This window comes from Meleagris gallopavo, chromosome Z (assembly GCF_905368555.1).
Source record: "Meleagris gallopavo chromosome Z, MGAL_WU_HG_1.1, whole genome shotgun sequence".
In the NCBI taxonomy this organism is placed as follows: Eukaryota; Metazoa; Chordata; class Aves; order Galliformes; family Phasianidae; genus Meleagris; species Meleagris gallopavo.
Genome location: NC_139435.1, coordinates 987387 through 1004435, shown reverse-complemented (window position 1 = coordinate 1004435; position 17049 = coordinate 987387). Strand labels below are relative to the sequence as shown.

Below are 17049 nucleotides of genomic sequence, written 5' to 3'. Positions count from 1 at the left end.
TGGAATAACAGAGCAGGAGAGCTGTACACTTGCATAGATGTTATAAAGGCTATGAAGAAGTTATTTTCTTTGTGAAAACATTACATGGTAGGCTAAAGGTGGTAATACCTTGATCTCACAAGGATGGCACTGTGTGGTAACTTACCGTGTAGACATTTTTGCTTCCATTTGCCAAGGGAAATCCATTTCTAAACCACTGGTATTGAGGAATTGGGTTTCCAACAGCTCCACATTCTAATACCAAAGCATCTCCCACAGTCAGGTTTTGTGGCTGAGGCTGAATACAAATGCACAGCTTCTTTTCAGGCAAACCAATTAAGCCCCCTTCAAAAATTAAAGAAAAAATGAGGGGAAAGAAAGTGAGATAAATAATGTATGGGCACATGTCCCTGAAAATAGAACAGTCTGTGCTAACAGCAATGAAATTAATTTAGTCGTGTGTAGGGAGTATGCTAACGAGTCACAACTGCATTCCATTTTTTTTCAGCTGAAAAGTAAAACAGGAATACACAAAAACACACCTCAGATGCTCCCATGCATCATTTATTCCTGCCAGTAGTATAACAAATGGGCACAGCTGCAAAATGGAAGAATATTATAGAAAGAATTCAGAGAAAAGAGCAAATATAAAGAAGCATAGTTGCCAAGGAACAGACAGAGGTGTGCACACACAGGAATGAGAATTTCATTACGTGATTTTATTTGCTTCACTGCAGAAAAGACAATGTAAAAGTCTGGTAATTATAAAAAAATTAGAGGGAAAGTTTAATGTAGGAAAGATATTTTGTTCAGACAGCAAAAGTGGAAAAAAAACCAAACAACTTTTTTCATGAGTAGCATATGTACTTAAAGACAAAAAAAGTTCTCCCTTTTCAGCTTGAGCACTGATAACACAGAATGCAAGATTTCTTACTTCTAGAAAGAGGGGAAAAAAGCCCCAAACGACTCTTTATTAACAGATATCTGTGACTTTTAGCAGCAACAGATTCAAATCAGGGGTTCTTGGTTTCAAAATTTACAATTGCTATCCCACTCCTTAAAAGTTAAAAGTCTATTCTCCTTTCTGGCCAATAGAGGGGAGAATTGGACTGCGGGAAGAAAGTGATTTGTGTTAATTACCTGAACAATCAGCTGTGAAGCAGAAACACTGTTTTTAAATGATAACACCTATAACATTTTTATTCTAATTACATCGTCAAGCAAGTCCTGCAAAGGCAGTCAAGTAAACAAGAAAAGAGCTGCCATAAAACTTAATATGGACCATACAATCATAGAAAACATGTTCATCTAGTCCATTAACTATTTTTGTCTGATACAGGCAGATATGCATTTGTTGGAGATTCAGTGGTCTATCTACTTCATTCATTTCACTGTTTAATTATTCCTACCATTAGAAAGTATTTTCCAGCGTTTAACTGACTTTTCTTGCTAAACATGGACACTTTACTTCATGCCTATGACTTTTAAGTGTTAAGACAGCCCATTCCCCTTTGCATTTGCTTTGTATATAATAATGTTTTGAAGACATTTTCCACTTGCTATCAGGACACTCTCCACAGACTTCAAGGGACAGTGAAACAGCTTTTCATTGCATGATTTCTCTTTGTTTTCCTGACATCTTTAAATGCAGGATTCAAGTGGGAAACACCACTGACTTGTGACACAACACAATATATTCAGTCTTCACAGTGTGAAGATACGAGCAGAAATCAGTTGCACTCTTTAGTTGCTCTTCTCATTCACTTTCAGGCCAAGAACAAAGCCAGGCTATTTAATTAAATAATTTAGTTTAGGTTTTTGTTAGTTTGTTTTTAAAGGTAGATTAGCACATAGTCTATCTTCATTTAAAACTATTGACTATTCTATAAAAAAATACACAAAAAGCAAACTTACACAAACCAAAAACAAAAGAACACCATTTCACAACCTCAGAAACTAGATATAAATGCACAGTATTAGTAAACCAAATCCAAGAAGCAAATTTCCAAGATTCACATTACAGTCACATTTTACAGTCACGAATTATAGAATGCCTGGTATTGGAAGGGACGTCAAAGATCATCCTGTTCCAGCCCACTTGCCACAGGCAGGGTTGCCAACCTCTAAATCAAGCATTACATCTAATTAACAATAAATTCCAGTACTGGCTAGATAATATTGAGTGGACAGCCATATAATCCTATTGGTTTTCTGCTATTACTCCATTCTTTTCAATCTTCTTCCACTTCCATCCTTTCATTATGTATGCTGCAGATGGAAATTAACCCTTCAGTGAAGTAGACCTATCTTTAAGCCAGTTCCATAATCCACATGGACTTACATATGTGCATCTGAATAACCGTGACTTTTCTTATGCAGCTAACACATTTATTAAACCCACAGAGATGCAATTCACACAAAAAGACCCAGTTTAACCCAATGTGTTAACAAGCTTTAAGGTGCAATCCACACAGAAGTTTCCACTGTACAAAGCTCCTGCCACTCACCATGAGCTGTACCCTGGAGATCACAAACTTCCAGTCGTGCCCACCGACTGAATGTAAATGAAGACTCACTGTTCACTCGACAGATGTAAAAGCCAGCATCGTTCACTTTCACTGGATTCAGAACCAGTTCTGGAGAATTACCATGGGGAACCTGAGTGACACATGAATCCAGAAATATTTTAATTTAGATTAAGTTAATCTACACAAGGATCAAACACTGGAATATTTACTCAGTGTCCATAACCCCAGCTTCAACTCCTTCGCTTAAAATTTTTGGATGAGAAAGTTTTGTTCCATGTATTTAGCAGATTAGAGACGGATTTTCTTCCAGGAATGATTCATATGTCTCTACCTTACCTGAGTTTTTAAGCTGGTTGAAAAACTCTTCCTGAAATTAGTCACTGTAGGAAGACAACCAGACAATAAACATGGGCAAAAGCACTGCCACTTGAACTCCGTAGATACAGGCTCACAAACATTCCAGCACTTGAGTCTGTAACACCCATGAGTTCAGGCCTTAAATTGCTCAGTCTTATGAACCAGTTTTCATCAGTCTAAAACCAATGGTTACTGATATTTTTTCCATCCTGGCAGTTTCTGAGTAGCTTGTGTGAAACTTCATGGTAGGCTTAGACAACTGAACTCACAGTTCCCAAGATTAGTACCCAAGGATAGAGTGCCTCAAACGCATTGAACCACCTTGCTGTTGTAGCACATTGATACAGTCATCATGGAGCAGTTATTCAACTTCTATTTTTACTAGAAGATGAAGCAGCCTTTACATAATTGAGAGCAATAGCCTTCAAAATGTTTTTGAAGAGAAATTCCAATTCAGCACTAGCGGTATCACAGTTTAGTCTGTGGAATTGTTACTTAGTGATTTCTACCAACTAAAAATATATCTATATATACACACATACACATATATTCTCTATCAACTATTACCTCTTTTTTCTGTTTGAACCACTGGTAATGTACAAATGGGTGTCCTGTTGCCCAGCAACACAGCTTGACAACCTGGCCACAGAGCACTGCTTGAGAGTCTGGCTGTACAACAATCTTGATGCCTTAAAAAGAGAATTTACACGTAGGAAAGTTATTAAGATACAACACAGAATTTAAATTGTCCTCTAAGCAAACAAAGTTTCTGTCATTAAATATGCTTGAAAATATTCCAGGTTCTCTATGTAAATATACAGTTTCATTTAGTCAAAGAACTTTAAGACATTCAAAATTGTATTTCATTACACAAATCCATGCTTGAACCACAGAATCACGGGGGTTGGAAGGGACCTCTGGAGATCAGTCCAACCCTGCACTCCAAAGTGTTTTAATTTCAAGAAACCTCATTATCTCTTACCCCTTACACACTAAAGCAAACAGCACTTTCAGTGGCATCATGTATTCTTTCTTGGAAGGGTATTCTCACAATATATGTTTTTGAGCTTTGCTCACTCCAGATAATTTAAATCGTTAAGCTTCAGCTAAAAGGGAAGACACAGCCTGAGGGAAGGTTCAGTACAGTAAGAGCTGGTTGAGCTACAACACACTGCATTTTTCAACTATTGCTCATGCAGCTTATTAGACAACATCAGTTTCCTCTATGGGTTTTGCTCCTGTAGATCACAGGGCGGGGGTTTTCTTTTTACCAATGTGCAAGGTAAAACTTTCCACTTCAGATTTTAACTGCCAGGAAATAGTGTGAGTGAAATTCTGATAACAGTCTGATACGATCCAGTTGTTTTCTTAACCTAGACCAGTACAGAGATCTAATTACAGCACAGCCCCCACAACAGATCTGCTGTTACAATCAAGGTCATAGGAAGAAGAAGGGGGAGGGCGGAGCAAAAAAAAGTCATCCGCAGAGTTTAACCTCATGGTGCTGACAAAGAATGCATGAGCTTCTGGGCATGGTGCTCAGCAGTGCTGAGACGTCAATGCTTCAGTCTAATGATTTTTTTTTCTTATTATGGATGGTGCATGCATGAAACAAACACAGTGGGACTGTAGGTAATAACACATGCTGGTGACAAGTGTCGCTGCAACACTGGTTATAGGAAAACACAGAAATAGCGAATGATACAAAACCACTTCAGTACCTTCTCATTACTCTGTGAAATTAAGAGTCACATACAAAATAGGTACTCATACTAGATTTGATTTTCTTCAGAGTTGGTCTCTTTTCCTATTTTGGGAGAAAGCAGGTTCTTCATTATCATAATTAACGTGCTTTGCAGAAGCTGAAAGCATAGCCTGGTACAGCAACAGCATTCCAGTTTATTGGGCGAATAATCTTACAGAATAATGTGAAGTAAACAGAAACTGCATGCAAAAATAGCTCCAAAGAGATCACAAACATCCCAGCCCAGGATTGTAATTTGCTCCAAGACTTCTTACTGTGCCACACCAGGAGTTTTCTTTGCATTCCCCAGCTTTCCCATTTAACAGTTTAGTTGCACATCAGAATTTTGTCCTAACAGAAAGTGCTTGAGGAAGAAATCATATCAGTTTGATCAACAGGTTAAAACTTAAGCAGAAACACAAAAGGTCAACAGACTGAAACAGAGACCATGGCATATGGAAATCGTGTGGCCTCTGTCTAGCAGGGAAGTGGGCTCTGTTAGTGTCTCCATATACAACCTGATTATTCTGAAACAGTTGACAACAATGGGGGCTACTCGAGCCTAGGCACAGGATTTGAAAATTCTTTGCCTATCTTCTAAAACAAATTCCACCTACAGCCTAGCTCTGGAGATCGATACTTCAGATTTCTCATTTAATACTTCCTCTGCTGTTTTTCTGAGTCAAAGGGAACATTTCAAGTAGCCTTGAGCATCACAATCACCAATGTTAAAGAAGGCAAACAAGAAGTTTGTAATGTCAGTTCAAGGACAGAAGATTTGCACTTTTATTCTTTATAATCTCTCCTGATTTTCATCACTGACATCTCTTGAAATATTTGAGAAAAACAAATCATCTGGAAGATCGGCATCTTGTACTCCTTGGAGGTGTTACAACCAAGTTCTAAGAAAACTGACTCATAACTTCTACACTGTTTCATTTATTTTCCTGCCATTCACATATTACAAAGCTACTTCCCGCAAACACAAAAAATGTAATGGCTAAAAAGAAAACTTTCTGACTCAATTTTCGGAATGATACATTGATACTCATAGGAATAGGCTGCTACGGCCTTCTCATTACCAAAAAAAAGTTTAAAAGTTATTACAATTTTGCATGTTAATTGGAAGAACATTGTCCAGAGTTAATACGATGCAGCAGACAAGTCTGTAAACTCAGACTAAGAATTTCTGGGTCTTGGTTGTGAGAGTCTATGATTCTTAGAGGTCCCTTTTGTAGCTGCAAAACATTGTCTCAACTTAAAACAGTGTCTGCGCCAAAGAAACACTGAAGTAGAAGCACTGACACATCAGTATTACAACAGTATACTCAAAAGCTCATAAACGCTTGGGTCTTTAATCGCATAAACTAAGCTGCTAGAAAATGGTCTAAAAACCAATACAACAGCCATAAAGGTCTTTATTAAACAATCCCATCCTGAAGCAACATTCAAGCTCTTTTTGGTTTACTAAAACAAATGAGTAGTTCTGAACATGTACTTTAATTTCAAGTGTATCACACCCTGGATATTTAAATAAACTCACTGCAACTGTTAAGGCCTACTACTTCTTTTTGAATAGTTCAAAAAGTCTTAGAATTAAACTCCCTTTAAATACCTTTTGCTTAGCTTTCTCCTGGTTCCAACTTCTCTCTCTCTAAGCTATCCAGCCCAGCTTAAAGCAGGCATAGTTCATTCCATCATGCCTCAAAGAGATTAACTTACAACAGGACAGACTATCCCTGCCTTTCAGAGCAGTTTTGGCAAGTCTTATTGGCTCGTTCTCCTCCACACAAGGTACCTTAGCTATCTATGCACTAACACCCAGAATATGACATGACAGACAGCTACATAAAAATCTGCAAACTCAACTGTGGAGAGATTACAGGTCAAGCAAGCAGTGTTTTGGCTCAGCGCAGGCACAGTTTAGTACAAACCTGAGTCAGTAATATTCTTTGCTTTCAGTTCTCCTTCACCAACCACCACATACAAGACAGCATACTACTGCTGAACATCTCCACAGACAAACTTTTGCCTCTTAGAAGCACAATCCAGCCTCAGTGATATGACACCAACTCCCCTCCTCCCTGCCAAGCCATCACCCTCACTGTGAAGAAACTCCTTTTCATATTAATGTAAAACATCTCCTAGAAAAGATGCTCCAGGCTCTTTATCTTCTTCGTGGCCCTCTGCCGACTCTTTCCAGGAGATCCCTGTCTTTTTTGTACCAAAGAGCCCAGAACTGGATGCAGTACTCCAGGTGAGGCCTGACCAGGGCAGAGTAGAGGGGGAGGATCATCTCCTTTGACCTGCTGCCCTTTTAATACACTCCAGGATCCCATTAGCTTTCTTGGGCACCAGGGCACACTACTGGCTCATGGTCAGCCTGTTGCCCGCCAGGATCCCCAGGTCCTTCCCCACAGAACTCCTCTCCAACAGGTCATGTACAGATACTTGCAGTTATTTGTTCCCAGGTGCAAGACTCTACACTTGCACATTCCTACTTCCCATTTTCAAGAGAAGCTTTTCTAATTTCCAGTTGACTGAATTTTACCACATCTTCAAAGAGGACATAAAAAAGGGGCACAGTCTAGAACCAGAGCAAGAAGAATTTGGTCTGCATTTCTACTGTGCAGCCCTTGCATTGCCCACATCTCTGAACTTTCAATGAAGAAGCAAGCTGAATGCATTAGACAGCAGAAAATAATCTAGCTCTTTGCTACTTTGTTTTGCTGTCCAATTATGAAGCTGGAATGAATTCAAGGTGAACTAGAACTGGTGCTAATTGAACACTTCCCTTTCAATTAGTGTAAGCTATGAAATGCAGTTCACAAAAACTGTAGCCTGAACAAATGGCTGGCAAAGCTACTGGTCTTTCTAACCCAGCTACTTCTGTTCTATAAACATCACCCAAAGGCAGAGCTGAATACAGAACACAAGTTAGCAGAGAGAATGACAGCAGCTGTCATACTCATGCAGCCAAGTCCAAGCCTACAACAATACTGCATTAAGCCTGCTTATCTGCTTGACCTACTTTTAATCTCAGAATCATACAAACAAAAACCAGTTACTAGAATTCGAGTGCTAACAACGCTTTTACTGTAGAAGTGAATGCTTCAGTATTTCTAGTGCAGAAAAGCATGGTTGCAGTGGAAATACAAACCAGAGCTGACCTGAATAGCTGAGACACTGGAGAGCCTCTGTGTGCTCCATGGCCTGCAGGAACTCCACCAGCTCCACTACCGTGCAGCCCCTGTCACCCAGCAGCTTCAAGAGGCTCCAGCTTGGGCTTCCTTCTGGCTCCAGAACTTTGAGGGAACACTGTTCTAAATCCAGGGGACTGCAAAATAAAGACATAAGACATGGCCTAGAACTTCTCAATGCTCTTTCTGAAAAATGGAGCTGAGTTAAAAAGAAAAAAAAAAAGAAAATATAGGAAGAAGGGAATGTCTTAGCTGATTTGAATGTATTTAAAGTATTTCCTTCAAGTTTCAGAAGTCCAGGCATTACAAAGCAGCATTTCCACAGATAGAAATTAGTATTAATGAGCTGCATGCTATAGAAACAAGGGTGCTTGAACCTAACAATTCTACTTGAGAATTGTATTCAGAAATCTAGTTCTCACATTTCAACGTCTGAATAGAAAAACAAGTACAGCACCTTTCATTTTCACCTGCCTGGTTCAGAAGCAGTAAGGATTGAGTCAGGAAAGCCCAGGAAGGCTGAGAAGCCCAAAGCAACTGTTAGATCAGTGACTGCTGCAGCCTCCTAGCAGTTCCGTGCATTTCCAGGCTGCCCAAGGAGGTTGTGGATGCCCCATCCCTGCAGGCATTCAGTGCCAGGCTGGATGTGGCTCTGGGCAGCCTGGTCTGCTGGTTGGCGACCTGCACATAGCAGGGGGTTGGAACTGGATGAGCACTGTGCTCCTTTTCAACCCAGGCCATTCTATGATCCTATGATTTATCCTCAGATATAAACTTTCACACTTCTGGGCTTCAGTTTTAAGGCTTTACGTGCTTTCAATCACAACAGGTTAAAGTAACACAGACAGCAAGGGCGTGGGGAGAGCTATGGATCCATCAGTGCTTCATTTATTAACTTGCAGTGCCACACAAAGCTGCAGGCAAGACGCTTAGGCTTAACCCAAGAACATCGCCGTACTTCGGTGGACAACAAAGGTAAAGAATTACAGCCACGGCCCTACAAAGGAACCGCACTCGGGCTGCTAACTCTCCCTAGGCAAGACTCGGAGAAGGCACAGAAAGCAAAGCGAGCAGGAAACGATGTACAGAAAGCGACCTAGGAAAGAAAAGCTGAAGAAGTCGACCGCGTTCAGCCTACCGGACACAGGAGCGGCACACGGAAGGCCGCCCGGGGCCGCACTGCCCAGCAGGCCGCGTGGCCGCCCGCCTCCTCGCGGCCCCGAGACGGCACCCGGCGCCGGACGGCCCCGCCGCGAGGCCCGGCCTCACCTCGCCCCTCCGCTCCCCGCCCCCCCCTAACCTCAGCCGGACGCGACCGCGGCTCCCCGCGCGCTGCGCCAGTTCCCGCCAGCCCTTGCCGGGCGCCGCGCGGTCCAGCAGATCGCTCAGCCTCCGCAGCAGCGGCTCCGCCAGACGGCTGAGGGGCAGGGAGCCCGGCGGGCTGCGCGGCGGCTCCGACATCGCCCCGCTGCCGCCCGCCGCCAGCCACGGCCCGCCCGGGGCGGCGCTCCCGCCCGGAAGGACACGGCCGGCGCAGCCGCACGGGAGCGGGGGCACGGCGCGAGCTGCGCGCCCGGCGGGTGGAGCGGTGCCGGGGCTGGGGAGATTTCCGCAGAGAGGGTGGAGAGGCCCTCTCCCCTATCCCTGCAGGAGTTTACAGAATCACAGAATAGCCAGGGTCGGAAGGGACGTCAAGAATCACGAATCTCCAACCCCCTGCCACATGCAGGGCCACCAACCTCCACATTCAATACCAGCCCAGGCTGCCCAGGGCCCCATCCAACCTGGCCTTCAACACCTCCAGGGATGGGCGGGGCATCCACAGCCTCTCTGGGCAGCTGTTCCAGCACCTCACCACTTTCTGAGTAAAGAACTTCCCTTTACATCCAACCTCAATCTTCCCTCCCTCAACTTCAAACCATTTCCCCTTGTCCTGCTGTTGTCTACCCTTTCAAAGAGTTCACAATTGGGCTGGATGTGCCCCTGGCTCAATATGTTGGTCAGCCGCATGGCTTGGAACTAGATGGTTTTTGAGGTCCCTTCCAACCCAAGCCGTTCTGTGGTTCCATCCAAATGTGACTGCCCTATTCCTGCAGTATGCGCACCCAGATGCAGTGCTGGGAGCAGCCCATGAGCTCGCTGTGCCTATGAGCTGCCCAGCCTAAGGTAGAGCACGCTGCAGAGCAGGCAACAGCTGCCATGGGCATCCGGGGCCCAGCACCTCTGAGGACCTATGTTTGCACTTAGACCTGAAGGAGCTGCACTGAGTGGTGTTGTCCTGTAGAGTTAACCGCGTGTTTCTCCCAAGTTAGATAAACAAAAAACAAACAACAACAACAACAAAAAATGTATGTATGCTACACGGATACATATAGGATGGTGAATTTGGCTCCCACACCCACCCTAGGCTGCACACTGTCCTTGTTGTGTGTTGTCTTCACACAGTGACAAGCAGTTCAGTTACCTTAGCTGGAAGGCAGTCCCAAATCCTGGTGGCTCATTTCTTTGGGGATTATTTTGACTGTTGGGCCATGAAATAACGAAATAAATCACAGAAATCCTTGCTGCTCTGTGGAAGGAAGTGGCTGTACGTCCTCTGGATTTTGCTGAATAGTTTTCTGGCCATCACCCCCAGTCTGGAGAGCACTGGGAGTGAGAAGTGTTCAGCAATTGTGTTCAGCAGTTCAGCTGTTCTTTCTGCAAACCATCAGGGAAGAACACAGCACTGAACTGGTTGTTCAGACTTTTCTGCACTCCTTGAGCTCAGAGCCCTGTGAGCAATTAATATGCATTCCTCCTGTATGAGCGCTGGCTTCTCGACATGGGATCACCTTTTCATTTCACTTCAGTTCACTTAAGTATGCACTGGATAATCGCTGCCTTTGAGAAATGTGAATTGTTAGGTGACTTCTTTTGTTTGTGTTAATTTTAAAAGTTCACTATTCACTTTGGCTCCCTCAGCCTATCAGTTGGGGGTAACTGTTCAGATTTTCTCAGCATTTGGCAGAACATTTGCTTGCTCAACTTCAAGCAGGTCAGAAATTTCAGCCACGCCTAGCAAAGAAGTTAAGTACTCCGAAGCATGTGCTTTCAAAGTGAGCCCAGAGCCTTATTATGAAAAACCTAAGGCCAATACTTCCTCTCTCCCAGGGCCACGAGGAAATGCTGGTCGCCCTCTGTGAAGCAGGATCTGCCCTCCTCGCTGCCAGCTCGTGCTCTGCCTCTGGCAGAGGTTTTCCCGGGAAGAGCCATCTGCTATGTGTAATGAAATAGTCTCTCCTAAAAGACAAACTGCAGTGATCAGACTCACTATGCTAAGGTCACGCTAGCAAAGCAACACTGAAGCTTTCAGTGCAGCTTCTCAGCTTGGAAACAAAATGCTTGAACTAAATGTCTTTTACCTTGTAGCTCAGAGTCAAACTGCAGACCTGGTCCGCTGCTAAGACATGAAGAGAGCACAGAAGGGTAAGTGCACGTTTCTGGTTTGGGAGGTCAAATTGCTTGTAGTTTTAGAATGACTTATTTCCCCTGTGTGTAAATAGAAAAATTATTGTAGAAAATAGGAAGCTGATCATAAAAGATAAACTAGCAAAGAACAAGTTACTTTATTCCTAATGCTCTACACAAATACAGCGATTTAGAATGAGTTGCGGTGGTCTGTTTGTTTTGCAACACTTGGTTTTGATAATGTTTGATAACATGTTGCATGTAAAATTCAGCTAAATGTGTCTGAAATCACACTCTGGTGATATTTCCATTAAGTTTCAGCAAGGGAAACAAGATTGCAAAAGCCTTTCATGAGGCACTTCCTTCTCTGAGGAATGTGTAAGTGGCGCTAGATGTCCAGAAATAGGCATTTTATTCTTTCTGAATACATACTGCATGACCCACTGCTCGCTACTCACGAATTTCCTCCATTCCTAAAAAAACAAAAAACAAAAAAACAAACAAAAAAAACCCTGGTCTCTTGGTTGCATGCACAAATTGTTCATGCTGACAGTGTCAGATGCTTGACAAATGTTAAAAATAGATTAAGACAGATCAGTGTTAAGAGCTGTGCTGTGATTGCTTTTTTTAATTACTCTATATTAAGCTCTTCGTTAGGCATACACAGAGTAGTTGCTTGTTCTTATGTTTTGCTAAGGAGCTATAGCTGTGGTGTTTTCTTTATGCTGCTGTTTATAATAGGTAGTGCACTACTGTAAGAAGTTTTCAAAACATATCTGATGTCAGAAGTTAAAGAAGCGTGCTACATCTCAGTGTATTTGCCATGGGCACATTTTGCAGGTGCCTGGTTTCTGAACAGCCAAAACTACATTGATGTTTTTCTCATGCTGAGCTTGTCAATGCGATGGGTATGCAATAATTGCTTCAGATTGTGTGGTATTTTGCTGGTTTGATTTCTGACATTGCAGGCGTTTTGATAGGCATGCTGCTGTAAATATTTGATGTAGTCACAATGATTTGAAGTATTTTTAAGAGGATAATATGATTATAGTTGTTATTTGTATTTCAGCATTAGAGATTCCAGACAGAACTGAGTCAGAATTTCAGTATTATGAGATACAGAAACACACAGAGAACAGTGTCATTGTATATCCTCTTGTGCATGGTTCTCACTATTACTCCATTGAATATTAGACTCAGTAGTGAGCAAACAGCTCTGCAAATGCTTACTATCCTAGTATGCCAAGTTATAATTAAATTTTAGAATTGTGTGGGTTTTGACAACTTGGAAATTTTAACTTTCGAAATGTAACTTTGAAGAATGTGGTCATGATCACAGCATGTTTAAAAAGGAACAACTTTTTTTGGAAAGTGCTTTTATAGCTGTGTTGAAAAATCACTTTGGAAAGCTTCTGTCCCTGTTGGGGAAGGGGAAAGTGGATCAGGAATTTCACGTGGAATTTTGTTCCATCAGTCCTGATGGACACCATGAAAAATAACTCAGAAACATGCTGACACAGGTGAAACTTAGAAGAAATGTTAGAAGTGAAAGGTTTGATTTATAATATATGAAATGTTCTTAAAAAGAACTTGAGAGTAGGCATGTAAATAGTGAAAAACATGCATGGCAAACTTTTTGGAAAAGGAAATTTCCAAAAATTCAGCTTTCCAAAGAAAGTTTCATAAATAAAAAATTATTGTGTGAATTTCCCCACAAAAAATATAATACTTCATGGAAAAAAAATATATATAAATAAAATCTAAATTGGAATGTAATGTCTATTTCTATTGTAGATCTTTTCTTCAACTGGAAAACTGTGTTTTGTTTTCTTTTGTCTTGTGAGGAGAAAAATGCTAGATTTAGATAATTTACTACAAGGTGAAAAACCTCTGTTGAAGGCAGCCTGGATGGGGAAGAGAAAAGCTACAAAAAAGCAGCATTCCTAAATGCAAAAGATTTGTCAGTCTGGGAACAGGAGTGGATGGCATTTTGGGTGTTAGAGGAATGTTACAGCTGTATAAACTGCATGCAAACTCTTGGCAAGCAAGTTAAGACATTCAATAAAACTTTGCAGGAAGGATGTAGAGTTCATTGCCATAGAATCATAGAATCACCAAGGTTGGAAAAGATCTCCAAGATCACCCAGCCCAACCATCCACCTACCACCAATATTTCCCACTAAACCATGTCCCTCACTACAACATCTGAACGTTTCCTTGAACGCCCCATCACCTCCCTGGGCAGCCTGTTCCAGTGCCTGACCAGTCTTTCAGAGAAGAAATTTCTCCTAATGTCCAACCTGAGCCTCTCCCAGTGCAACCTGAAGCCATTCCCTCTTTCCTATTTCTGCTTACACTGGAGAAGAGGCCAACCTCCACCTCATCACAGCCTCCTTTCAGGTAGTTGTAGAGAGTGACGAGGTCTCTCCTGAGCATCCTCTTCTCCAGATTAAACTATCCCAGTTTCCTCCGCTGTTCCTCATAAGACTTGTGTTCCAGACCCTTCAGAGCTTTGTTCCCCTTCTCTGGACACAATCCAGGGCTGCAATGTCTTTCTTGTAGTGAGAGGCATTAACCTCGAAACATGTCTGCATTTGAGCAAAAGACTTGGATTTCAGAGATGGCCAGATGGCAGCTTGGGTGTACGGTGCCATAGCATGGAAGATTATTTGACAGACTAGGCATGTGCTGTCTTTCTATCTCTGCACACCAAGAGTCACAGTGATAAAACAACAATCAACCCAAGAGTTGTGGTCATAAAAGTGAAAATTTTGTAAACAGTGACGTTTCATTGTATGTTGTTTTTGCTACTGCAATTTATTTGCTATATTACAAGCTACTGCAGTAACTGTTTATGTTATTCCTTCATTTTTCACGTATGCATTCTAAGAATCACTGTGACAATGGTAGGTGGCTTTTCATGCCTATTCTTTAAACAACTCAATCTGATTTATTAACAAAAATGCATATAAAGTCCTGTTTCCCTGAGTACCATAGGAATAAATAATTACACAAAAAAGACTCCCTGTGGCCAGCCCCTCAACCCAAACTTTCCTGTTTGTGTCTAGATGAAATACTTTCCTTGGTATTGTACACAGACTGAGAGCATGGTCAGGCTGGGACAGAACTCCTTTATGTCCCGCACGCTTGTTCTGTGCCTGAGCCAAGCAGGCCTGATGCTGTGTCCTCCTTCCTTCTTTTATAAAATCCTACTGTCCACATCAACTAGATTATTGAATCTATGTAGTATATGACCACTTCTACTCATCACAAAGGAAGGTTTTGTGATTATTAGTGGGATTTTTTGGAATTTTTCCACATTTATCTTCCATGAAGCCAGGTTATACCAGCCAGGTTTCTTTGTGGTCAGCTACCTGTCAAGAAAACACCTTTAAAAAGGGATTAATGTATATGTGTATAGAAAGGAGAAGGAGCTACTGGTGCATAAAGTTTAACTGAATGGTCTTGGGGATTGTTTTTCAAATGAGCAGATCCCAGACTTCAGCCTCCATAGTGGAGATAGTATTAGAAAAATGATGGCATTTGGGGAATTTGTTCTTTCAGCCCAAGTATCTCCAGATGAACAGTGAGGCAGATAAGTTACTGACTTTCTGAACGTGATCTGTCTGATAGAGAAGTGTTAACAGAGTAGGCAAACATGTATTGATGTCTTCCTCACATACAGATATGTAAAGAGGAGAAAGATTATGCTTTCTGTACACTCAAGACTTTCCCTATACTCATTTAGAATAATGTAGATTCATTTTCCAGTCAGTGATGATATTCAGCCTACCAAAAAAGGTACAAACAAAGCAAAAAATCAGTGCAGATCTCAGTCCTGGTAGGGGAGAATCTCCCTCTGCTCCCCACACCTTCTGTCAGCCCTGGTTGTGAAACGTATCTCTTCCATCAGATCTGTCTGACTTAAGTTAGTGTTTGTAACATTAAGAGAAAGAAGAACACTTAATGTCATATCCAACACATTTTGACTGGAATTCTGCAATTATTTAAGTCTTACATTTCATTTATGGACCTCAGAACTGATCCATGAAGCTGTGTAGCATTAACATTCACTCATCAGAAGCAGTGTTACCAGCAGGAGCAGAAAAGTGTTCATTCCTCTGTACTCAGCACTGGTGAGGCTGCACCTTGATTACTGTGTTCAGTTTTGGATCCCTCACTATGAGAAAGACATGGAGGTCCTGGACTGTGTCCAGAGAAGGGGAATGATGCTCTGAAGGGTCTGAAGCACAGATGTTATGGAGAGTGGCTGAGGGAATCGGGATCATTTAGCCTGGAGAAGAGGAGGCTCAGGAGGAGTCCAGGAGACCTCATCACTCTCTACAACTGCCTGAAAGGAGGTGATGATGAGGGGGGGGTCAGCCTCTATCCCCGTGTAATTAGTGATAGGACTAGACGGAATGGCCTCAAGTTGCACCAGGGGAAATTCAGGCTGGATATTAGGAAGAACAACTTCTTCAAAAGAGTGGTCAGGCACTGGAACAGGCTGCCCAGGGAGGTGGTGGAATCACTGACCCTGGAGGCGTTCAAGTGTTTAGAAGTTGTGGTGAGGGACGTGGTAATTTAGTGGGAAATGCTGGTGGTAGGTGGATGGTTGGACTGGGTGATCTTGGAGATCTTTTCCACCCTTGCTGATTCTGTGTTTTATTCTTGCACAAGATTGCCAGTGCAGAAGATTGCCACTCCTGGGAAGTGTATTCACATGTCAAATCTCCTCATCGTCTGCTTGCAAGGTCTCTGTTTTTACACAGAACATAAGAAGAAAGGGTAGCAACATGGTGGGGGGAAAAAAAAAAAAGCGAGAACTTGGGAATTTCAGAGATTTATTGAGAAAAGCTATGCAGAAGTGCTTCCTTGAAATCAGCACAGCAAGTCTTGAAGAACCCAAATCTGTTCTGAACTGCACTGCCTGAATTGCTGGACTAAAACTGATGTGTCTGAGAGTTCCCACTTCACCTGTCATCAAATGCCTGTGCTCAAATGCCTCATCAGGACTCAGGACATTCATGGGCTGTGATTTGAAAAGCACCCAGATTACAAAAACAGACATGAATACACCTCTGGTTTCCTTTTGATTTTAGCACTTTTACTTTTCATCATTTCAAGGTTTCGCCTTTTAGTGTTGGCCAGTGGTTTAATGTTTTATTTTTCTGGAAACTGAAAACTGAGATTTTCATGCTCTTGCTGATGCACAGAGGCTTCAAAAATACATCATGGGATTCTTGATTAACAAAGTGAATTAAGGAGCGCAGACAAAAAAATCAGCAGGAAATAATGATTCAACTACAAATTTCATATTAGTCATGACAATGTGCAATAAAAAACTACATGCCTGTTGCAGGTGGACTTGCACATTTGTAGGCTTGTGCACAGAAATGCAATCAAATTTAATCCTTGACCAGTTAAGTGAAAAGGGTTCACCAGATGTTGTGAGGCCCAGCAAGTGTTGACAATGGCAGCTAATTTACTAAAGATGCATAAAGTCTGGGGAGGTTACAAGCACTCATTATTTATTCATCTAGCCACTTTTCTTGAATTATCAGGTATCCCAGACCCAGTGTCAACCTGGAATATGAAAGCCACAATACCAGCTGGGGGAAGAGCATTTCTTAACGTGAGACAATTGAAGGCTGTCAGTCCCATTCCTTCCATATGTTGAGTTAAGATAACCCTGCGTGGGCTGGGGCAGGTTCTTCTTTCCCAGCCCTTTGTGTTGGGTGGGCGTGAGGCTGGGCATCCATAGGACGCATGCAGCTGTACTCACGTGGAGGTT

General features: G+C 42.2%; 2 protein-coding genes across 5 annotated transcripts in view; one reads left to right on the top strand and one right to left on the bottom strand.

The window, feature by feature from the left end:
* Positions 1–9350, bottom strand: part of MALT1 (MALT1 paracaspase) — a 30579-nt gene extending 21229 nt beyond the window's left edge. For all 4 annotated transcript variants that reach the window (XM_085213156.1, XM_085213157.1, XM_085213158.1 and 1 more), the window contains exons 1-5: positions 9109–9350; positions 7779–7945; positions 3432–3553; positions 2487–2637; positions 146–324 (exon numbers count right to left, since the gene is read on the bottom strand). In XM_085213156.1, coding sequence (XP_085069282.1) covers positions 146–324; positions 2487–2637; positions 3432–3553; positions 7779–7945; positions 9109–9269 — 780 coding nt within the window. In that variant the 5' untranslated portion in view covers positions 9270–9350. The remainder of the gene's footprint in view (positions 1–145; positions 325–2486; positions 2638–3431; positions 3554–7778; positions 7946–9108) is intronic.
* A 1582-nt stretch (positions 9351–10932) lies between these two features.
* The window catches only part of ALPK2 (alpha kinase 2), a 49718-nt gene continuing 43601 nt past the window's right edge, over positions 10933–17049 (top strand). The window contains exon 1 of the mRNA XM_085213453.1: positions 10933–11273. The gene's annotated coding sequence lies outside the window, so the exon portion shown is untranslated. The remainder of the gene's footprint in view (positions 11274–17049) is intronic.